Source organism: Schistosoma mansoni (genome assembly GCF_000237925.1).
Source record: "Schistosoma mansoni, WGS project CABG00000000 data, supercontig 0181, strain Puerto Rico, whole genome shotgun sequence".
Classification (NCBI taxonomy): Eukaryota; Metazoa; Platyhelminthes; class Trematoda; order Strigeidida; family Schistosomatidae; genus Schistosoma; species Schistosoma mansoni.
This window is the reverse complement of record NW_017386065.1, coordinates 239,448-264,657: the sequence shown is the minus strand read 5'-3', so window position 1 is coordinate 264,657 and position 25,210 is coordinate 239,448. Positions and strand designations below refer to the sequence as shown.

General features: G+C 37.2%; 1 protein-coding gene across 1 annotated transcript in view; it reads left to right on the top strand.

Moving 5' to 3' along the window:
* The window catches only part of Smp_166010 (ankyrin repeat-containing, putative), a gene marked incomplete at its 5' end in the record, with an annotated part of 67,855 nt that overhangs the window by 12,300 nt on the left and 30,345 nt on the right, over positions 1 to 25,210 (top strand). The window contains 4 exons of the mRNA XM_018795131.1: positions 1,465 to 1,932; positions 3,551 to 3,870; positions 5,038 to 5,132; positions 5,709 to 5,744. Of these exons, the coding sequence (XP_018646998.1) occupies positions 1,465 to 1,932; positions 3,551 to 3,870; positions 5,038 to 5,132; positions 5,709 to 5,744 (919 nt within the window). The remainder of the gene's footprint in view (positions 1 to 1,464; positions 1,933 to 3,550; positions 3,871 to 5,037; positions 5,133 to 5,708; positions 5,745 to 25,210) is intronic.

Sequence of the window (25,210 nt, the reverse complement as noted above, 5' to 3'; positions counted from 1 at the left end):
ACAACCCATCCACGGAGTCAGTAACAGTTGAAAACATTTTTTAAGCAATTCTCTAGAGAAACTTGATAGTTTTGTGGATTTTTAAATAAATGACATTGCTATAGTTTATTCATTCAAGTTGACAATAGCTTATAAATGACCTGGATCACTTTGGATACACAATGATAATCTGTACTGTGCAGGGTATAATTAAGTTTAGTAAACTAAATATAATTTTTTGATAGTTATTGGCTTACTGATAATGTTGAATATGATGATATATCAGTATTGTTTATGACATTAGACACCATATATTTATATTTTCCCAGAGTGTTCCAACTTCGAAAAATTGATAGTCATAGGTTGCGGAAAGTACGGATTAAGTTATACACTGACAGCCGAAAAGTATCAGTTCCTCCCCCCCTCCCGGATGAGGCGATGGCTTGTATGATCTAGTTATTTGACTTCTATTCACTGGATTTTTTTTCCGGTCTTTGCTCAATTTAGTTTACATATCTTGATCGTATCACAAATCGTCACACCTGATTTATAGCTTGAAGTCAAACACATTGATTTGTATTTGGTGGATTATTCATCCTTTATTATTTATGTATTTATTTAAACACATAAATATTGGTACAAGGAAGCACCAGATAAATATGCGCCTCACAAATCTCATTCGATTTGTGTGAGGGCTGTGATACTGCCCAGGTGCCCAAACTGAAGCAGGTGGTTTTCTTAGGGGGCCACACCCGGAGCCTTTGACTTAAAGGTCTAGCCCACAAGGCAGTGGAGCATCGTGAGGAGATGCAGTCCCATGATAGCCGGTGACCAACAGTTGGTTCATACGCCATTTGTTCCTTCAGGATCCTGGAGCCCATGGGCACCATTGGTTTGGAATGAGGGTTTTCCAACTCCCCTAGGTGGATCCTCCACATCCACCAACCCGGTTAAAGCGCCGGACATTCGCTTTCCGTCCTCTCACTTTTGTGAACAACACCCCCGCCACGAGAAGGCAGTGAGTAGGACTTCCCTGGCAGAGGCTATATATTCGCGTGGCCATGTGAGAGCATTTGGAGAGGGAGAGCAGACTCTCCCCACTCTCGGCCGTACCAGGGCATTTGGGGGCATTATTCATCCTACCTGATTTTTATTAAAGCAAGACACCAATTACTACTTACATACACCTGTTACCCCTCGTAAAGGAGCATAGGTCGCCCACCAGCATTGTCCTTCGAACTCTATCCTGAGCAATCCTTTCTAGTTGCTATTCATTCTTGTGATATCTGCTTGTAATCCCGACGCAATGTGTTCCTTGGTCTTCCACTTTTCGTTCTTCCTTCAGGATTCCATGTTAGCGCTTGCCTCGTGATGCAACAATGTTAGAGAAATTCAGTGATTAGATAAATTAAACTGTGTACTATTTTCAGTTAGTTGAATTTCTTTCGACTAACTTTTTATCCATGTTTATTATTTATATTTTAGCCGGAAAACTGTTTACAGGAAACTGTTTTACCCGCAAATCTTGCATGGTTACGAGATCCAGCTTGGTGTGTTCGTGAATGTGCTTGTCGTAGTCTTGCTCGTCTTTTGGTAGCATGTCCGGGAGCTTGCAAAAAAGCATTCAGTGGAGTAGGATCTAAACCGAGTACAAATTCTGGTTCAGGTAGTGTAACTTCTAATCCAAACAGTGCTTCATCTAATGTAACTAATCCAACTAGTGGAACAAATGCATCAAATACTTCCACTGGTAATCTTCCTAGTTCAACAAATGCTCAAGTGTTAGATCAAGCAAATACTTCCGGTCTTTCTACCCTATCTTCAACTACATCAAATACTTCTGCTGTTAATCCAGCGAATGCTTTAACTACACAAGCTGCTGCAGGTGGTTTAAAAGCTCTTGCGGTAGACACAAATTATCATCTTCGTCAAATATACATTAATGTGGTACAAGTAAGATTTATCGAACTCTTCCCTTATTGTTGGGTGGTGTATAATTCTTTGTTGTTCAGTCAGTCAGCTATAACGTAGTACCAGGCACACATATACATCGGTCCAAGTTGCCACACTTCATTAGCACAACAAGATGAACACCATATTCATAGAAGTAGTTACTTAAATGGTAGTAATATATAAAAGATTGTATATAAGGATATAGTACATAAAGAAAGAATTAGTTGGTAGAAAAGTATCAAATAATTATAATTTCGCGCCTTAAGGGAATATAACGAGTGAATACACCTACACCATTGTGAGGTATGGCAACTTGGAGCGATGCATAAATGTGCCTGGCCCTACGTTGTAGTTGACTGACTGACTGACTGACACCATTGTGATCCAATCGTAGCTATGTCATTCAGAGTCTCCAACCATTAGTTGCGATAGTCAAGCAAGTAGTCTGCATCTACCAACATGACTCCGACTAGAAGTTAGTGATTTTATGGAGTGATGCCAAGTTTTGACTTGGCTAACCCTAAATTTCGGTGTTCAGACATACGTAACACGTGGCCCAACCATCCTTGTTGTTCACTATTTATTATTTATTTGAACATATAAATATTAGTATCAAAGGGCACCGCATAAGTCACTTGATTTGTGTGAGGGCTGCGTAACCGTGCGGGTGCTCAGACCGAAGCAGGTGGTTTTCTTAGGCAGCTATACTTGGAGCCTTCAACCTAAAGGTCCAATCCACAAGGTAGTGAAGCAACGTAAGAAGATGCATTCCCATGGTAGCCGGTGATCAACAATAGGTTCATACGTCATTTGTTTCATTAAGATCCTGAAGCCCATATGCATCATTGTTTTGGAATCAGGGTTTTCCAACTCCACTAGATAACCCCTCCGTGTCCACCAACTCGGCTGAAGCGCCAGACATTCTCTTTTTGTCCTCTCGATTTCGTAAACAACAGTAATGCCACGAGAATGCAGTGATTATGACTTCCCTGACAGTGACTATATATGCGTGACCATGTGAGAGCATTTGGGGACTTAAAATCGGACACACAAAAATTAAACTGATGGTCAGGTCCTTATTTCGTTGCTGCTTGAGTTACCTTAATAAATTAATATATCTTCATTCCTTTACTTGTTAATTTACGAGGAATCATTTTTAATATTATACCTCATATTTTGTTGTTTTACTAGAGAGAAAATCCATTCGGTTGATAATTGTCTTCTGAGTACTGTTAATGTAAGAGCTTATATCGATCATTTGATGTTCTAAATATTTAGTAGTCGACAACTTTATATTCTATGTCATCTATCAATCTATTTTTTTCCCATCATTTTAACAAACCTGGTACGTACTTCACCATTAAAATTATCCTCCGTGATGAACATGTACACGACAAACCTGATTATCAGCAGTTCCTAACCATGTGAAACTTGATCTAACTGTCAATTGTTTAATGGTATCATTTCCTAAATTCTAAGTTTCGATTCATCGTTGAACTTTTTAAGCACTTGATTAGTTCACTTGTATCAGGTGTACAGCTGCTCACTTTTTCCTGGATGATTGATTTTCTCATTTGAATTACAAACGGAATTATCTTTTTTCTGGATACATTTATAGGCTGTTTGGGGTCCTGGTATCTTGGATGAACCTCCTTACAGTGCCCTAGGTGATGATCCTAGCGCAGGAATTCTCTTTCCTGCTTCCCGTAACATCTATGCTTATTTGTCATCAAAAACATCGAAGAACCCCACAAATTCAGATAATTCAAATGTTACGACAGTTCCCAAAGGTTGCCAAGCACCACCACAAATACCTAATGTTTATTTGACCGGGTGTGTAGCTCAGTTATTACGTTTCCTGTCGGAGGACGTAGTGCCAAATGTACGGATTTGTGCAACACAAGCCCTCCACGTAATCTCCGGTTCTCTGGATAAAAAGTGAGTTTTTAAGTGCCATATCTGTTGAGGTTATTATTCCCAAAGCATTAGATTTGTTTTTACTCAAAGTTACCATTTTCATATCCCTAGTAGATCGTGATATTGATCTTAAGATCTCCTTTGTAATTGAACTCTCCTCTCATTTGATTTCTGTCTTCCAGGGTTATTTGAATACTAAATGCGTAATAATTTTTCTTTATTCAAGTATCATTTTTTGACACATGAAAGCTCTGTCTCCCTTTCACCATTGAATTGAATTCGTACTGCTGGGTAATTGCACTCACTCGTCCTCTGTAAATATGATTCATAGCCGCCCAGTTCAAACTGCACAACAAAAATGTCATTTTTGTTTGTTCAGTCTATGTTCAAAATGTTTATTCTTAGAGTGTATATTTCGCTATGTTATTTCAGTAAATTTCATTTCCTGAATATCTTTAACAGTCTGAATGTAAAGGGTTCATCCTTTTTGTATGATTTCAAAAAGTATCAACTGTAAGATTATTTATTTTATTTATACACATAAATATTGGTACAAACGGGTACCAGATACATATGCGCCCCACAAATCAAATGAGATTTGTGTAAGGGCTGTGATACTGCCCAGGTGCCCAAACTGAAGCAGGTAGTTTTCTTAGGGGGCCACACCCGGAGCCTTTGACCTGGATATCTGATCCACAAGGCAGTAGAGCATCGTGGGGAGATGCAGTCCGATGGTAGCCAGTGATCAACAATTGGTTCATACGCCATTCGTTCCTTCAGGATACTGGAGCCCATGTGCACCATTGGTTTGGAATGAGGGTTTTCTAACTCCTCCAGGTGAACTTTCCGTGTACAACAACCCGGTTAAAGCTCCTGCTGGACATTCGCTTTTCTTCCTCTCAATTTCGTAAACAACAGTAATGCCAGGAGAATGCAGTGAGTAGGACTTCTCTGACGGAGGCTGTATACGCGTGGCCGTGTGAGAGCATTTGGAGAGGGAGGGTGGCCCCTCCCCACTGTCGGCCGTATCAGGGCATTTGGGGGCAACTGTTGGTGTATTATGATCGGTCATTTATCCAATGGTTAATCACGTACAACTTTAATCTAGTTATTATTCATTAATTAATGTGCTCATTACGTGTGTATTTTCTTTCCTTTCTTTCTTCCTCACTATTCTTTGTCATGTAGAACTATTCAAAATGATGTGATACCGGTTTTAAAAAAAGTTATAGATTATGATTTTGATCAGGATGTTCGTTTTTTTGCACAACAAAGTTTAAACTGTAAGTAATTAGTTTATGTTCTTTTTTGTGTATTGTTGAGTATTTTCTGTTTCATATTTACTTACTTATTCCACAACCCTGTACTGTTAGTGATCATGTGCTCACTGGTGACTGGTTTCAAGATAGATTTCCTTGGCTTCTAGTGTGAAACCGTAACTAGTGGAGTTCAACCATGTCTACTGCGAGACAGTTAGTGACTGAAGCTAGACATAAACACCGTTGGGTGCCGGCTCAGTGATCTAGAGGTTAAGCATTCGTGCGCGAGGCCGAGGGTCTTGGGTTTGAGTCCTGCGTGCGGGACCGTGGGTGCTCACTGTTGAGGAATCCCATACTAGAGCAAAACGACCGTTCTGTGCTTCCAGGTTTTCAATGATGGCCTAACATTGATCCATCCGTAATATCAATCTAAACTTAACAATCTCTATAACCCTATACTGATATTCCATAAATGTAATAATTTTGTTTTCTTGATTATATAATAATGGATGATTTTTCTGAGATTTATTTCAGTTTTGGTTATTGACAAACTACGATGGTCATAACATTTTAAAAATTTTGGATACAATGCATTTAAAGGGATAATTGTACTTGATGTTATCTCATTTAATGGAAGTAAGGGTGACTTATTATGCGCAGCGGTTGAAAAGAATAGATGAAGTCATATTGATGTGTGTCAACTAACATAATTGTATTAATTATTTCCTTCAAATATCGTGAATCAGAATTCGAATGTATCGTCATGTTATAAGATACATTGTCAGTAGAAGTCATCATTTCATTTATTTGTGTGAGAGCTGTGATACTACCCAGGTGCCCAAACTGAAGCAGGTGGTTTTCTTAGGGGGCCACATCCCGAGCCATTGACCTAAAGGTCTAACCCACAAGGCAGTGGAGCATCGTGAGGAGATGCAGTCCCATGATAGCCGGTGACCAACAGTTGGTTCATACGCCATTTGTTCCTTCAGGATCCTGGAGCCCATGGGCACCATTGGTTTGGAATGAGGGTTTTCCAACTCCCCTAGGTGGACTTTCCGTGTCCACCATTGTATGGCGTATATGTATCTGGTGCTCGTTTATACCAATATGTATGTGTTTAAATAAATAAAAAAGATACTATAAATTTAAGAAGTACATGTTTATATGTATACAACTTTGAGTCGTTCTATATATATAAACTCTATAGTACCTGGCTATCAAAACGGAATTATACTAAACAAGATTTAAATCTATCATTTTAATATTTGAAAGTTTAATGCATTAATCCAATTAGACTATAAAAATACTTTGTTATTATTTAAACTAAGTCTTATTATAATTATTATCCATAGAATTCAATCTATGTCAACTATTTAACAATTCAATATTGGGTACTATTCATTTACTAATTAACGTAAACATCTAATTAATCATTTAAATTAATATTAGTGCAGGGTAGTCCTACTTACTGCCTTCTCATGCTCAGGGTGTTGAGGAGACGAAAAGCGAATGCCCGGCATGCTGGTGGATATGGAGGATCCACTTAGAGGAGTTGGAAAACCATGATTCCAAACTAATGATTAACACAGATTCTAGGGTCCTAAGGGGACAAATGGCTTGCGAGCCTATTGTTGGTCAGTGGCTACCATGAGACTGCATCTCCTTACGTTGCCTCACTGCCTTGTTGATAAGACCTTCAGATCAAAGGTTTTGGGTGTGACCCCATTAAGAAAACTTCCTGCTTCAGTTTGGGCACCCGGATGTTATCACAGCCCTCACACAAATCAATGATAACGGCCTCTGGCCTCATTGTTATTATGGGGCGCATATGTATTTAATGCCCTCTTTTATCAATGTTTATATGTTCAAATAAAATAAATTATAATGAACAACATTAAGGATAACGATAAATAATTTTATCCGATACACGAATCAAAAATTTAATGTACTCAACTGTGAGTCATAATGTTTTATATGATATTACCAGCTAGCTGCTCCTAACCAAAGTAGGGTGGAATAACCTATCAATTGGTAAGCAAATGTGTAAATAAACAAACCATTGCTAGACTTTTGTATCCATACTTAATCAGTCATAATCGATGTGGAACATGTCGAAAACGTTCGTTTCTCCGAGTAACCATATCACATCAGCACAACATGAAGGAGTTACTAAGATGAATAGCGAGCAAGTCGAACCAATATTAGTATCAGTGATTGTGAGAAGCATTACATATTTAGAATATAGTTCACGAAGACAGAATAAAAAGGTATGCGTTAAAAAACTACTAGAACACATGATCTAGGGGGAAATAAAGCATAAATATATCTGGTCTATTGTGACCGATTTTGAACCGTATCGTCCAATGTCTTCAGTCGCAGATCGCATTTATTCTAAGAACCTTAACCACGTAATCTTTATTTAATTAGTGAGTATGACTTGATCATAATAACCTTTTGTCAATGATATGTTTTTAGATCAGAGGGAGTTTTGTGGAGAATTTAGTATTTTCACAGTTGAAATCATGAGTCAATTGAAGATAGACCACCATCGAAAATCTGGAAGCACTGGACGGCCGTTTCGTCCTATTATGGGACTTCTCAGCAGTGCGTATCCACGAACCCGCACTCGCGGGATTCGAAACCAGGACCTACCAGTCTCGAGCCAGAGCACTTAACCGGCTCACTAGTGACTGACTTCAAGAGATATTTCCTTGAGTTCTAGTGGGAAGCAGTGGCCAGTGAAGTTCTACCAAGTCTGTTGTAGAGATATCAACTCACTGAAGACAATTGGTGAACGTTTGCTCAAAATCGTGGATTGGTTGAAGTTAGACATTAACACCGTTGGATGCCGGACGGCTCAGTGGTCTATCGGTTAAGTGCTCTGGCGCGAGACCGGTAGGTCCTGAATTCGAATCTCGCGAGGCGTGATCGTGGATGCGCACTGCTGAGGAGTCCCATAATAGGGCGAAGCGGCCATCCAGTGCTTCTAGGTTTTCGATGGTGGTCTAGCTTCAATTGACTCATGATTTCAACTGTGAAAATGTTGTTTTGTCTGTCTTTGTGTGTATGTGTTTATGTTTACTGATAAGCTTTATATTGAATAACCATTTTTAATTTCTCCCCTCCTCTTTTTACTACAGATTTTACAGCTACCTAATGTTTATGCGTATATATTCTTCTAATTCTGTGAATTTAGTAAGTTTATAGAAGAAGAAGACGAAGAATCTATTTCAGTCATCATCGTATGGGATAATAATGATATGATGATGAGCTGTGACTTATTTAAGGAAGCGAAAACGATTCTGTCTGTTTGTTTTTCTTGTTCATGGGTCATTATTGTGTTAGTCTCCTTTCTTTTCTTTTTTCCTTTTTTTCTTCTTCTAAACAAAACAATCAATGTTCCAACATCTCTCTTTTACAGTTTTGCTTATTCCATTAATGTTGCATTCTATCTATACACTTGTTTCTCTCTCTCTCTTTGTTTACTTTTTCCGAATTGTAATAACATTTAGTTACTATCTGGAAAACAAACATACTACTCACTTGTTTGTTTGTTTATATATAAAAATTTTTTTTTGTTTTTTTCCAGTTCAAGCAGCAATTTGATTGTTGTTGTTGTTATCTGTTGTACTCCTTGTTTGTTTTGTTTGGTTTTTTTTTATTATTATGTGAATTGATCTCTCTATCGTATATTAACAATTGCTTAATAATGCTACTTTTTTGGCAACATTTTTAATTCCTGCTCATTCATTCGTTCTCTTCAGTTTTCTTTTTGTTTTTTTCGTTGCCTTAAAAATTATTTTTAAAGGTAATAAAATTGCATGTGAAATGTATGTGTGTGTGTGTGTGTGTACACCATGATGACTACGACTACTGCTACTAAGACGAATCAGCCCAAACCTTTTCTCACCCTTTCTCCATACACTATGCATATAAACTTGATATTATTATTCTTTTAAGTTCGTTCGATTAAAGTTTGTTGGTTATTGTTGTTGCTGTTGCTGTTGTTGTCATTGCCTGATTCTTGTTTGTTTTTTTCTATTCAATCAATGCAATAAATAAAAAAGATTTAAAGCAACAACGATGACAGCTACAGTCACGATAATAATGATAAGTTTAATGTTAACTAGCTAACTAACTATGTATCTTGTTTTCATCTGGCTTTATATAATTCTATTAATAATGATGATCATAATTTTAAAAGTAAACCAGAAAATACAATTGCACACAAATATATTAGTTTTTTTTGTGTGTGTGTGAATGTGGCCATTACATTTGGTTTTTTCGGGGGGGGGGGAGTAACTGTAATGTGCAATGTTGAATAGTTGTTAGTGTAATAACTTTCTTGATGTATTCCAGTCTAATTATTGAAAATGGATTGGTTATGTGTGCGTTCAGTTCAATTGTCCTCAAAATTTCATCAGGTCTTCTGGGATAATAACCAATCAGATTTTAACATAAATTACAAACGCTTATTTGGCATTTATTACCTCCATGGTCTATTTGTAGTACAAATAACGTGTTCCAATTGTCTATCAATGGATGAATGTATACTCAATAATTCTATCTGTGTTTCATTTTACATCTATGAAAGCAGAAAATGGAAGTATAGTGTGAAAATTCTATTTCATTTATTCTTATAGGATTATTGTTGAATAGTTTAATTACGAGGTTAATAGTGTTGGATTTTGATGTAGGATACCAGGCAGTCTAATTTAAAACCGTACAGTAAATTTTACAAAACATCTTTCTGCTTCTCATTAGAATTCCAGGAAATACCTCATGGAGCCAGTCACTAGTGAGTACATGAACATTATCAGAAGGGGGTTTGGTGGACATTAACACTGTTGGATACTGGCTCAGTGGTCTATCGGTTAAGTGCTCTGGTGCAAGACTGGTAGGCCCTGGGTTCGAATCTCGCGAGTGCGGGATCGTGGATGCGCACTGCTGACGAGTCTCATAATAGGACGAAACGGCCGTCCAGTGCTTGCAGGTTTTCGATGGTGGTCTAGCTTCAATTGACTCATGATCTCAACTCTATAAAATTACTAAAATCTCCACCAAACCCCATTCTGATAATAAATCTTTCTATTTAGATTAGTTTTCACTAAATAATTATTTATGTAAATCGTAGAATATACTCGCATATTTTTGTTGAAAGCCCGCTACCTATATTGATTTTAAATGCTTTAAGTTATAAGCTTGAATGCCATAGTAGTCAAGCTATTTTCCATGTTGGTTTTATAAAAAAAAGTGGTGGATGCACTTTATTAAACATGATATACCATGAGAAATTAAGTGACCTCATTTATTGCTGTTTTTTTCTAAAAAACGTGATCAGTTAGCTACAACATAGGGGCAAGCACATGTATACATCCCTGCAAGCTACCATACCTCATTAGCACAACAAGATGAACACCAAATTCATAGAATCAATTACTTCAATGGTAGTAAACAAATATTTCATATAAGGATATGATACAGAAACAAAGAATTAGTTAGTAGGTAGAAAGTAATTATAGTCTCATGGTTTAAGGGAAGACAACGAGTGAATACACCTACACCATTGTGACCGATTCTAAGCCATGTCACCCGGAATCTCCAACCATTGGCTACAGTAGTCTCGCGAACCCGAACGAAGTAATCTGCATCTAGCAACATGGCTCCAACTAGAAGTTAATGACTTTATGAACTGATGTCACGTTTTGGTTAGGCTACCCCTAAATTTCTTCCAACCGTCTTCAACACTAGTCAGTATTGAGCTTTGTGGTAATCAGTGTTCAGACATACGTAACACGGCCCAATGATTTTTGATAAAGATTCACAACCTCACCAACTAATTTACCAACATTCTGATACCCTACGTCCAACCTCACTATTACTTACCCGGTGATCCCAGCAGATGCGAGCAATATTCCTGAGACATCTGTGATCAAATACTATTAACTTTCGAGTATCCTATATCCATAATGGCCATTTTTTCGCAGCCGTAAAGTAGAACAGAACGAACTGCTGCTCAGTATACTCGTCCCTTAATTGATAGATGGATGTCTAGCCTTCGCCACCGGAGACGTAGTTTAGCAAAAACTATGTAGAAATTTCGTCAGACAACAACCTATTAGGGTTGATCAGAATTTTCAAGATATGTGTAGCTGTCGACGCGTTCGACTACTTCACTCCCTATCTTGAGGTGTTGACGTAGTCCAGTCTTGGAGCAACAATTTGCATTTAGTGGGGGAGAAACGCATCCCAGCAGCTTTGCTGAACACCACGTGAGGTTGCGAAATCGGACGACAGTTCGCCATAATCTCTGCCTCGACTAGTGGTGTTCGTGTAAAGAGCCGTCTGGAGGTTTATATACTTCTAAAGTACACCTTCCAATGATAGGTACTACCACAGAACCTCTCGATCTACAGAGTCAAATGCTACTTTTAAGTCAAGGAAAACTATCGTTGTCTGACGCCGATAAGCATACCTGTTTTCTCAAACCTAACGAATAGTGAATATGTGGTCGATACAGCCACTACCAGGTCTGAAGCCAGCCTGATTTTCTCGTGTTTGGAGTTCACGAGTTTTAGTTAGGCGCCCGATAATTATTGAGGCCAGTATTTTAGATGCTATGTTAGTCAGACTAATCCCTCTATGGTTATCACAGGATGATTTTGGCCCCTTATTATATATTCGGACGAATGCGACCGGTCAGATGGGATTGCATTCAGTTCCCAGATTTTAGCTAAATTATTAGTCAACCTAAGCGCTAAAACTGGACCACCATCCTTATACACGTCCGTTCTAAAAAGCTAAGAAATATTTTAATGAAACGTTATTTTTAAACGTTAAAGAAAAGATAATATGTACATCATTAAATGGAAAAGATGAAAACCAAAGAATATATTGCACCGAGAATTAGTAGCAAACATCAAAAGAATGAATAGCAACTGGAAACGATTGTCCAGGACAGAGTTTGATGGAGAATGCTGGCGGGAGGTCTATGCTCCTCAACGAGAGGCGTAAGTAAGTAATCCAGCCATTGAAAACGAAGATATACCGGATATCTATTTCGTCCCAGTATGGGACTGAGGATTATGCATCCTGAACACTCCCTGGGATCGAACGAAGAGGGCCTTTGTAGTTGGTATCCAGTGAGTTTCATTTCTTCATCTTGTTGATTAGGGATATTACGTTTTGTTATACTTAATTTACAACCGAGTGGTTGAAGTCCACTAATTATCGCTTCTCCAAGAATTACCGTAGATGATTTTCAACGGACAATAAGCGTTGGTATTGAATAAGACAAGTAAGTGCATCCAATTTTTTCTTCAATGTACTTATTTACCTGTCGGTCATAGTTACTCTCCAATATTTGTTTAGTGGAAGTTATGGTGAGATCATTGAGTCGCAAAAAAACATTTTAAGATGTGTTGGCTTTTGATAACTGAATATAACAAGTATACACAGAGTATATGGTTCGAGAAATGTGTAAGGAGAATTGATACATCTGAGGCACTGCAACCAATTTTGACCTAAATTGTCCGAAACTATCAACCATAGATTGCAATTATTCTGAGGAGCTTAGGCTAAACAGTTAAACAATTGAGAGCATTCTTGAAATCTGTATCCGCTCAACCATTATCGCCTACTTCCTTGATTAATTTTGGGGTATTATCACCAATGTATTTGGAAACTAGCATATGCACATATGCCAATAAGAGGATGATCAACTGCAGTCCTAAACATCAATGGGAAGACTCAAACAAACTATACCAGATGAATTTAAAGCCATTTTATTGTTCAATGCGAAATTACACAATATCATGGTAAAATATGAAAACCGTACGTTAAATACATTATTTGCACATCTTCCTTCAGTTGTCGTTTAAATGCTTCATGACTGTTTCAATTCAATATCCTCTGTTTTCTTTCCTGTTCTTCTCAATTCAACCTTCTGTTCGTAAGCATTTCACTTCCAATTAGTGCTACATACTACTTATATCTGTCATCATAAGTAGAATACAACACAATGCAGCAACAGTTATAAACTGTGCATAAATGTCAAGCATTGCTACAATTACATCACCATGTTTTTCATTTCCTACCTATGCACTTGGCAGGACATACGTATTCATAATTTATCGTACATTGTCATAATTTGTTATTCAGAGAAAACCCGGATAAGTCACACTATATCTTTAGATCACACAACAAGTAAAATACAAAGGTTCACGGACTACTGCAAGCGAAGTATTCGTTAGCCCACGGTCGAATTCACAGAACAATAATAGTAATAAGTAGTGACGAAACTATTATAATAATCGCCTTAGTCAACATCATATGTTTGGTACAATGCATTCTTGTCGTGCGTGCTCGTGCCACCTAGTATAAGAATGAGTCGTGGACATATATCCACAGAACTTGGCAACAAATCTTCCTGCTTGGTCCTAATTTTCTCCCTCTATATATCTAGGCTGGTTAGGTGTTTCGGGTATTCATAATAATTTCATCAAATCATAGACTATAACATTTATGTTTCCAACCTCACGATTTTGAGATGGTGAAGATTTGTAGCTAAGGTGGATGATTTAGGTGAAGTTTTGTTTTCTGAGCTGGATGGTTTGGTCGTGGAGCTTTCATTGTTCATTCGTTGTTGACAATAATCAATCAAGGCTGACAGGACAAGGTGTGAGTCATATGTGGAGGAATTCGGACACTTCACTCCTACCTGAAATTTGTGCTGATAATGTCGTTCAGAAGAACAATCAAAGCTCCACGACAAAACCATACAGCTCAGAGAACAAAACTCTACCTAAACCTCACCACTTCCTTATGTTTATCATGAACCAAGATTTTGTGAGTACGTGTTCACAGATCAATAATAATTATCACACGATTACATGTTAGTGGTTATCATAAGTGTAATGTTAAGTGGATATTGTTCGGACATTTGAAGCTTCGGATACTGGACCAGAAGCCTATTATGAAAAATCAATACGAAGATACAGGTATATCTAGCTAACAAGGATAAACATGGGTGAGACTATAATTTATGGACGACCTCTGACCGATGCTAAAGTGACCTTGAGAATGTCCACCTACATACTACGGATAAATGAGGGTTGTAAACCAGTGTGAGGGGTTAGGATTATAAATTACAGCTGATGGTTAGGGTTAGGAATTAGATTGATGGTTCTCATCACGAACTAGCATCAGCTATAATGCCAAAACTCTATTTAGTTAAGTTGTAACACGTTATATTAGCGTTCACTTAGAACCAGTAGCGATCCGAAACAACAACACAACGGTCAGGACCGGTAAATGCCTCTGAAGTAAGAAAGCAGGCGTACTTGCACAACAGATATATTTTTGAAATTGAAAGACGTGGTTGGAGTACAAAAAAGGGAAACTTATTACAAAATAGTTTTATTTATTGTTCTGCAGGTCCAGCTTACGTAGGGCTTGCTCCTGGTATTCCAGTACATTTTCTCTTCGCTGTCCTGCAATAAGAAAAACAAACATTAGTAACGTCACATGTAATGAATTTGAATACCGTTGCACTACCCCCTCTCTCCATGAGGCACTGTCCTCAGTGCCTGGTTGTGGGCATGGGTATGCTACCCCTCCTTCTGGTGGCACTTCATAATGGCTGACTGAGGTCGAGGGGTTGACAAACTGGGTATCTAAGTGCACCGTTGTTCTGTCTGGCTTCAATTGATTGTAGTGTGCTGTTAAAACATCTTGGGGCCGTTGGAGGTTACGTAGAACGAATGTAGTGGGGGACCGAATAAACACATTTTCATAAGGCTTTTGCCAAGGCTGGTGGAACTTGCTGCTCCTGGTGGGGCCAGAGGGCGGTGCAGCCAAACACGACCTCCGGTTTTAACTAGGTGGTATGCGTCGGCTAGACGGCTGCGAAGATTATGGATGTGCTTCACACGGCAACAATGGCATTTGTATCTCAACAGTTAGGCGTAAGTCGTATCCAAAGAGTGAAGTCGCGTTTGAAAATCTTGTGGATACGTGCTCTGATTCGCGGTAAGCTAAAAGGCATTGAGGTTCTGCATCATCCCAACATTCTGTCGACGACTTATTGACAAACGATTGTAGAAGGGTTTTGATGGTTGTTTGTTCTTTCCACTAAGCCGTTACCTTCTGGGTGGTACGCGGTGGTTTGTTTTGCGGGTTCCCAATAATCGGCATACCTGGGCGACGAGATGGCTTTTAAAAGCTGGACCATGGTCAGAATGGAGCGCCGTAACGGGAGACCCAATGATCAATAAAAGCTCGAGCGACCGTGAGGGCATTTTGTTGTGGTATAGAAACGGCTTCACACCGTTTGCTAAAATAGTCCACCATTACCAGTATATAGCGGTTTCCGTTCTTTGACGGCATAAGTGGCCCCATGATATCGATACCAACTAGTTGATGTGGACTTTCTGTCGTCATTCGAACTAACGGTGCAAGGGGTATTTGTTGCGGTGACTTGATGGAATAGCACGTGCTACAAGATTTGCAGAATTCTGCTACGTTCTCATGGATGGATGGCCACCAAACCTCTGGCAAATCGCATGTTCAGTCTTCCGTTTTACCGAGTTGTCGGTGCACCTGCTCCATAATATTCTGAACTTGTACACGTGGTACTATCAACGGTGGCTGTTTCGACTCAGTAACTATAAATAACGTGTCCCCATACAATCTCAGACTACTCTACTTGGCACAAAGATGGCGTGTCGCTAAGGGATGATTCTTTAACTCTGCAATATATGGTTTATTATTTTCGTACAGGTGCCTTTGGTAAATGAATCGCAGATCACGATCTGCTGCTTGAAGAGACGGCCAGTCGATCTGGGGGGCTGTGCTAAGGATAGAACTAATGGTACTAGGAGAATAAGGTATACGAGACAGAATCAGCGTTTGTGTATCGGCTTCCGGGTCGGTATTCGCAAGTGAAATCGAACTCCTGCAATCTCTCCTGCCAGTGCACTACCTGACCTTCTGGTTCGCGAAAAGAACGAAGCCGCTGTGGTGCACGGCGTTCTGTACGTACACAAAAAGGCGTCCTAGGAGGTAGTGACGAAAATGTTGCAAAACGTTTACCGAAGCCAGCATCTCTCGGTGTGTCGTAGAATACCTTGTCTCCCTCTTATTTAACCGCTGACTAGCGTACGCTATGACCCGCTCCTGTTCATCTTGTGCTGTTTGAGACTTCTGCTCCAAGAGCTGACGAGCTAGCATGAGGATCAAGCATCAACTCACCTTCTTTAGCCGAAGTGTCCGGAGCGGCTAGTATGGGTGGAGCAGTTAGACATGAATTCAAAGTGCTAAATGCCTGTTGACATTCTGTGTTCCACAAAAATTTCCGTCTTTTATGAGTCAGGCGATGTAAAGGTGCTGCCAGGGATACAAAATCGCTTACGAAACGTCTATAGTAAGAAACAAGTTCCAGGAAGCTGCGAACATCCTCAGTAGATCTCGGTTGTGGCCAAGTTAATAATGGCGCTCGTTTTTTTCCTTACTTATCCCTACTCCATCTTCCGTAATGAGATGTCCCAAATCAATGGATCAACTTCGCACCAAAATCCAAGACCTATTATCCTAAATCTGATTAGTTCATCTTTATATTATAGTCTTGCCTAAAACTAGAATAAAATGAGCCTTCTTGATTATACTGCCAATTCACTTATAACTATAATTATGTATGGTTAATTTCAGTTGAAAACATTCATCTCATAATCACCTGATTGTTAAATTGAACAATCAATACTTATTTGATTATCTGAGTTCCATACGGAATCAATTGGCGCCATATTGTTGGTTAATAATAATAATAATAATAATAATAATCAACTGGAATTATTCTAAGAAAAGTAATAACAACATTGACATTCTATATATATGACTAGTTTTTTTCATCAGTTATACACAACATATTCCAGGAATGTCTTTGGTTAACTAAACACAATTTCCTGTATTCTTTACTAATGTCTAATTGTAGTGAACAAGAACACTAGTTGGGGACAATCGAATGCATCTGAGCACATATTACAGACTATTTCACTAAATTCTGATAACCATACAGTCAACAGTTAATGTGCAAAATAACAATTAATTGTCTCAATCTTAACTGTTCCTTCTGCAAATATCAATCCATTGTCTCTGATTTCATTGTTCATGCATTTTCGTACCTATTGCACTTCATTTCTGTTTGTTCCTCATCGATCTTCTGCCAAAATACATTCTATATCTGATCATCACTATATACTACTTATATGGATAGAAGTAGTCCACACCACATAATGACAGATAAGATTTTTATTTGTTTAGACAAGTCATTTAGAAATTTCAAATAGTTATGGATCATGTGAAATAATTTCTGATTAGGTACCTTGAAAAAAAGAAATGTAGAAATCGTTCACAAGTCATCATTTTTATAACTTGTAACCTTGTGTCCTATCAATGATATCGCCAATTATAGAATAGTGAATTATCGATCAAACCAATGACGCATAAACCGCGCGAGACTATAATTTATGGACGAGTCAATTAGAAGAGTTTGAGGGATTTCAAGGTCATAGAGCCGATTTCAGTACTTGATGCTCATGTACATTCGGTTCACAGAGGATTTTAGAGAAGACTTGACAAGTAAGCGGCTTCAACAAATGAGACTAAGAAGTTTCTGTATTTGTAATTGCGACAATTAAATGACTTGTAGACCTTGTGCAGACTACCGTGATGTTGTCCTTCGATGTACTATATGTTGAAGGAAGACGTTTTCTAGAATAGAAGGCTTTATCGTTCGATCCAGATTGAGATTAAGGTATATTATAACAATTTCCGCAAACTGTATAATAATAGCACTAGTAACATTGGCTGCAATATTCGCAGATGTTGCTGAAGCTTCGGCTGTTCAGTGGTATAAGTGTTGTGGGGACAAATCCGTAATAAAAATGACAAACTTATACAACCGGAGTACACACAAACAATAATGAAGCTATGTAGTCGAGGCTGAGAGGGTTTTTATGACCTTATAATGGTTCCAGAGAACAACTATTATGGAGCCATATAGATGAGTTCCTCTACCTTATATATTACGATTTTGGAACCTTTGAACCTTTTTCTAACCTTGACAAGTTTTTGGACCATATAAATGAAGTGTATCCACTTTAATTATTCGGAGTTGTACAATATATGTTTACTCTATGCTGACTGTTTACTGATTGGCTCACATTTCTCAAGGTCACTTAAGATTCGCTCAAAGGTCGTCCATAAATTATAGTCTTGCCTCAGCCTCTGTGATATGAATTATGTATTTTAAACATACTGGGTTTTTATATACAAACCTAACGGACCACATCGTACGATAGAATTGGAAATACACATTTGTACAAGATTCAGCCCAAAGTGGTTGTGAGTGTAGGAGACAGTAACTGATAGACTGGACATAACCTAAGAATGGTAAGTCGTACAATAATAGTCTATGGATCAAAATAAAGCTTATAACAAGGGGAATATAAATATGCATAGCTTAGCTACGTAACAATTATACAATAAAAATATATGTATAGTATTAGACCATAAATAGATCCCAACAGTTACCATTCATTATTCTCGTAGGGACATAATCAATCACCTGAAGAGGATATTTAACACATGAACGATACCGCTACAATCAAGCGGTTAGGAGACATATTTTAAAAATCCCTCCAGATTATATTATAGACCAATAAAATTTTATTTCTTCCCTTGATGATCATTGGTTAGTTGTTCAAATTCAAACATCCTTTCATAGTATATATTTTTTTTTCAAATCGATTAATCAATATTAGACTAATTGACCTTGAATTTTTCTACTTTTGATTGGATAAGAAGAAAAAAAGTTTCCAGAATTAGGATCAATGATATTTAGCCCAGCTGTTAAAATAGTCAGTTTAAAAGATAAAGAACATTAAATTACTACTGTATCTCTGCTCAAATCTTACTCAATCAAAGTTTTCAGAAGGATTATACTCAGAATAAAGAATAATTTTTTACAAGTAAGGACCTTATTATTATGTATTTAGATTATTATGTATACCTTATCTATTTATGTTTGATACTAAGACTTCGTAAAGGGATTGGTTCGAAAGGCTTTGGTTAAACTATCCTTTAGAGAGTTAACCTGGTTTCACAACCTGAATACATTGTTTTCAATACTAGGATGTTTTCTAAGTATCCGTGTAAAGCTCGTCAAACAAAAAATTCTAAAATATGGTTACAACTGGGTCTTTTTTCGAGTGCTACATGAATAGAAGGATTTCTTTTGTGGAATTATTCAAGCCTTCATAAAGTCTGTATAAATATTGACTGAACACTATCCAATATAAGCCATGATGTGATCTGTGAATGATATTTTGTAGATAGGATCAAAGTAGTTCATGTTCATGGCGATCTTGATATTTTGATATCTTAGTAAATATGCATCAGACTGGAATGATGGACTATTGGATATCTAATTTTTCCATAGTTGAAATCATGAGTCGATTGAAGCTAGACCACCATGGAAAACCTGAAGCACTGGACGGCAGTTTCGTCCTACTGAGGAGTCCCACAATAAGACGAAACGGCTGTCCAGTGCTTCCAGGTTCTCCATGGTGGTCTAGCTTCAATTGACTCATGAATCCAACTATTAACTTATTATAATTGTTTTAGATGAAATCTCCATGTTAAAAACTTGAAACTTTATATATTTCATAAATGCTGATATTTCACTTGAATATTCGATAAATGATATTTAATTCAATGGATTTTGATATCAAGGACTGATTTTGATTAGGTTAATAAATTTGAGGTCTGGAGTTCTTGGATTCGGTTTCCCGTATGATTGTAAATGCTCACTGCCACCAAAGAGTCATATATTAGGACGGAATAGTTATCAAATGGTTCTTTGTTTTTATTGATTGACTAACCAAAGCCAGTTCATGATGTGAAACTTTGAATTCAACAATAACCCTAATAACCTTGCAACACCTTTTAATTCTTCTTGATTTCGGTCATTATTTATAACTTTCATGGATGACGTTTTTGTCGTATTAAAAAATGAACTCAGCTAAATTTTTAGTTCATACCGACGGAACAAGTGGATCCTTATTAACCACGAATAAGATCTTGTTCATTATTGATATGCTTGTTATTTGATAGTGAAACTAAAGAAGATACATTGATGTAGTTAAGTGTTTTTTCATGATGAGTTAAAGTAAAAGTATTGTCTATCAATTCAATATTATATAAAACAACCAGATTGACAGGGAAAACGTTGGATTTACTTCAAATTCATTCGCTGTGATTTTGCAAATATTATCCTCCTATTTAGTGTCTTACATCAACTCGGCACCCAAATACTGTGAAACTATTCGCTCTGCTAGAAATGTTCAATTCTAAATTACCTATATGTGAAAATCAATCACGCTTGATGGAGAATATCTGGAAGAGGTGGGATCTTCCACGTACCTGGGAAGCATCATTGATGAAGAAGGAGGATCTGATGCAGATGTGAATGCAAGGAATGAGGTAGCAATGACAGCATTTCTACAATTGAAGAACATATAGAACTCAAAACAACTGTCAACCAATATCAAAGTTAGAATCTTCAATACGAATGTCAAGACAGTCAGTTCTACTGTACGGAGCTGAAACATGGAGAACTAATACAACCATCATCAAAAAGGAGCAAGTATTTATAAACAGTTGTCTACGAAAAATACTCAACATTCACTCGCCGGATACCATAAGCGGTAGCCTTTTACGAGAGAGGACTAACCAGCTTCCAGATGAAGAGGAAATTAGGAAAAGACGTTGGAGGTGGATATGACACACATTAAAGAGATCATCTAACTGCATCACGAGGTAAGCGCTAACTTGGAATCCTAATGGGAAACAGAAAAGAGGCGGACTGAGGAACACAGTGCATCGAAAAACGGAAGCAGACATGAAAAGAATGAATAACAACTGGAAACAACCGGAAAGGATTGTCCAGGACAGAGTATGATGGGGAATACTGGTTGGTGGCTTATACTTCTCTACGACTCATGAATTAGCTGCTAAATTACTAAAATCTTCACAAAACGCATCTTTCTAATAATATAATAATTCCCCCAAAAAACGTAACTTACATTAATTCATGATGTATTAGCAATTTTAATCATTTTATTCACTATTTTTATGAAATAATCCCGATGTTTCGCCCACGAAACTTGTCTTGGCTTCTTCAGGGTAAATTGTTTAAAAGCTTCTATTTTTTCTTTGTTATAGTTGATAATTATGTATATTTTAAGCAAAACAAATCGAATAAATGCACTTAGTATTGTTTGTTTGAATCTTCCCATCGATGTGTTAGGACTGCAACTGGTCTGTCTCTAATTGGTAAATGTGCATACTATGCGTATTGCCTCGATGTAGCCTTAATTCACAAGCATGGTAAGCAAATCGAATAAACCATAAACCTTAGTAACAATATTTTTTTCGGTGTTTTTACTTACCATTCGAATCATCAATCTTAGTTGATTTAAAGATTTTTTTTCTTACAACCTACCTTATATTCATTAGAAGTAAATGAAACATTCCATTATTATTAAACATAACATAATATTATCATGTGAACTGATCAAATACCTATTGAGTAACTATAAAATCATTCATATATAGAACCATAATTCATAAAACATCTTAGTAACACTTAACTAGTCTCACATATTTGATAAAAGTGAACAAAAGGGGATTAGCTATACTCCTTTTTTTAAAAATCTATCAAACTAGTTAAGTTTAGCAAAGATGGATAGTGGCTATCAGTGGAATCCAGTTTGACTCATGTTTCGTCCTATTTGGGACTCGTCAGCTGAGATGCAAGTACGCTATCCATCTTTGCTTACAATGCTTGTGAATTAAGGCTATATCGAGACAATACGCATAGTATGAACATATGCCAATTAGAGACTGACCAGTTGAAGTCCTAAAATACATCAATGGGAAGATTTAAACAAACAATACTAAGTGAATATAATAGTTAAGTTTATTTTAATGGTATACATCTATTAGATATTGTTTAGGAGTATATTTGACTATATATGAATGTTATCTTGATGAAATGTATTCTTGTATTTAAATAATAGTTACTATGATGAATGTGTTTCTATGCAAGCATTTATTATCATAAAAGAATATTGAAGATAAGTACGTACTATATGTAATTCTTGCCAATGGCTATGATATTTTAACATTACTAAATTTTATGTTTCAAAAATTTATTCTCAGTTACTTTGCCAAAGATTTTATCTAAGTTACACCTTCATTAACAACCTGGAAGCATTGGAATGTCGTTTTGTCCTAGTATAGGACTCCTCAGAAGTCCGCATCTACGACCTCACATGAGGGACTTCCACCTAGAATCATAATGAGGGTTTATGAAGATTGCAGTAATTCTGATAATAATAACTGTGCACTCACTAGTAACTGACTTCAAGATAGATTCCCCGCAATTCTAGTGTGAAGCCGTGACCAGTGAAGTCCAACCATGTCTGGTATGAGGCAGGTACTGACTGGAGACAATAGTGGACGGTCGCGCAGTATCATGGATTGTTTAAAGCTGGAAATTAACACCGTTGGATGCCGCCTCAGTGATTTAGAGGTTAAATATTCACGCGCAAGACCTATGGCCCTGAGTTCGAGCTCCGCATGTGGGATCGTGGATACATACTGCTGAGAAGTCTCATAATGGGACGAAACGACCGACCAATGCTTGAAGGTTTTCAATTGTGGTTTAACTGAGATCAACTCATGAATTCAACTACTGAAATTACTACAATCTCCACAAGCCCCTATTCTGATAATGATAAAATTTCACTCAATGGCTCTTTATTCATTTAAGAAGGTAAACTACAAGTTCTGTTGCTGTAGGTAATATAATCTTATCATATAATCAAATACAAAGAATGTTTAATAAATTGGTAGAACACCTTCAAATATACGAACTTCATCTTTTATTTACATTCGATTTCATTATGAAGTGATTGAATGTGCCAAGTTCCTACAGCACATTAACTCAGCCAGAAAGACTATTGAAAAATATTGATTTTTACCAAAACTATTGATTTTTATTATGACTAGTCATAGTGACTACATTCCAATCTGGGTCTAGACAACGGGACTTTAGATTAATTTAAGCGGTTTATTTAACGAGATTATAGTTTATGGACGAACCAATCAGATTTACAATGACAGGTCTTAAGTTTTGGCACGAAATTAATTCATTTATTTGGCTTAATAGAGTTTTGGAATTATAGCTGATGTCAGTTCGTGGTGAAAACCCTCTATCTTATTCCTAACCCTAACTACCGACCGTAAATATTAATCCTAATCCCTTGCATTAGTTTATAACCCTCATTTAGTTGTAGTTAGTAGTTGGACATTTTCAAGGTCTAATTAGCTTTGCTCAAAGGTCATCCATAAATTATCGTCTCACCGATTATTTGTTTGTGGCTCTAGCTGCACCTCAAGACCAGTATCTTTAAGATTCCAACTGAACTGTACTGGTAGGTACCAACTAGCATGAAATGTTAACTCAGCTTTTCCTGTTTATCATTTCTAACTCATGAGCATCAAATTGGGTGTATGATCATTCAATGTATTAGTTACTAAGTTTTCAGGGTGATACTAACTTTTCACTTAGATTTCTTTTGAATAAAGATGAGAAAGTCTAAGATTTTAAGAATTAAATAAAATTATATCATTACTTACGGTTATGAAGTGCTAGTGGACTGTAAAACAGGTCAGAAGATATACGATATACTTTCACTAGTTATTATTTCATTAAAGAAGTACAGTCCAGATATCAGAAATACATTTTTATACATCTGTGCATCATCAAAACAAGAAACTTATCCATTTTTAGTTTTGGTTTAAATTAGATTAATAGTAATAGGTTGAACAGAAAAGTAATATGATTTCATGTTTGTTGTACTCTAGTTATACTCTTTACATTATCTTTTTATTGACTTGATCATGTGCTCACTAGTGACTGGTTCCATGAGGTATTTCCTGGAGTTCTAGTGAGAAGCAGTAACCAGGGGAGTTCAACCAGGTCTGTTGGGAGATATCAACTCACTGATGACATTGGTGAATGGTTGCTCAATTTCATGGATTGGTTGAAGATAGACGTTAACACCGTTGGATGCCGGCTCAATGGTCTATCGGCTAAGTGCTCTGGCGCGAGACCGATAGGTTCTGGGTTCGAATCTCGAGAGTGCGGGATCGTGGATGCGCACTGCTGAGGAGTCCCAAAATAGGACAAAACGGCCGTCCAGTGTTTCCTAGTTTTCCATGGTGGTCTAGCTTCAATTGACTCATGATTTCAACTATATAAAATTACTAAGATTTCCATAAAACCCCCTTCTGACAATTAATAATTGTTAGATTTCTCAGTTCATTCTATTTACTTTATAATATCACCTTATATAAGTCAATCAATCAGCATTACTGTATGGTTTGACATAAATGTGTATGGGTTTAGAGTTCCCTATACCTTAGAAAATTAGCATAACAACTGAATAGAATTTAACAAAATGAAACAGATACAAACGATTATCTACTGACTGATTGAATTAGTTAAATATAATCCGACTACGTGGAAAAAAAAGACCAATCAAAATGTAATGAAATTTGTTCACCAAGCAATATCTTACTTACTTACTTACGCCAGTTACCCCTCAATAAGGAGCATAGGCCGCTCACCAGCATTCTCCATCCAATTCTGTCCTGAGCCTTCCTTTCCAGTTCTTTCCAGTTGTTATTCATCCTTTTCATATCTGCTTCTATTTCCTGGCGTAATGTGTTCTTTGGCCTTCCTCTTTTCCGCATCCCTTCAGGATTCCAAGTTAGGACTTGCCTTATAATGCACATTGGTGATTTCCTTAATGTATGTCCTATCCACTTCCAAAGTCTTTTCCTAATTTCTTCTTCATCTGGAAGCTGGTTTGTCCTCTCCCATAAAACGCTGTTGCTGATAGTATCCGCCCAATGAATGTTGAGTATTTTGCGACGACAACTGTTTATAAATACTTGCACCTTCTTAACGATGG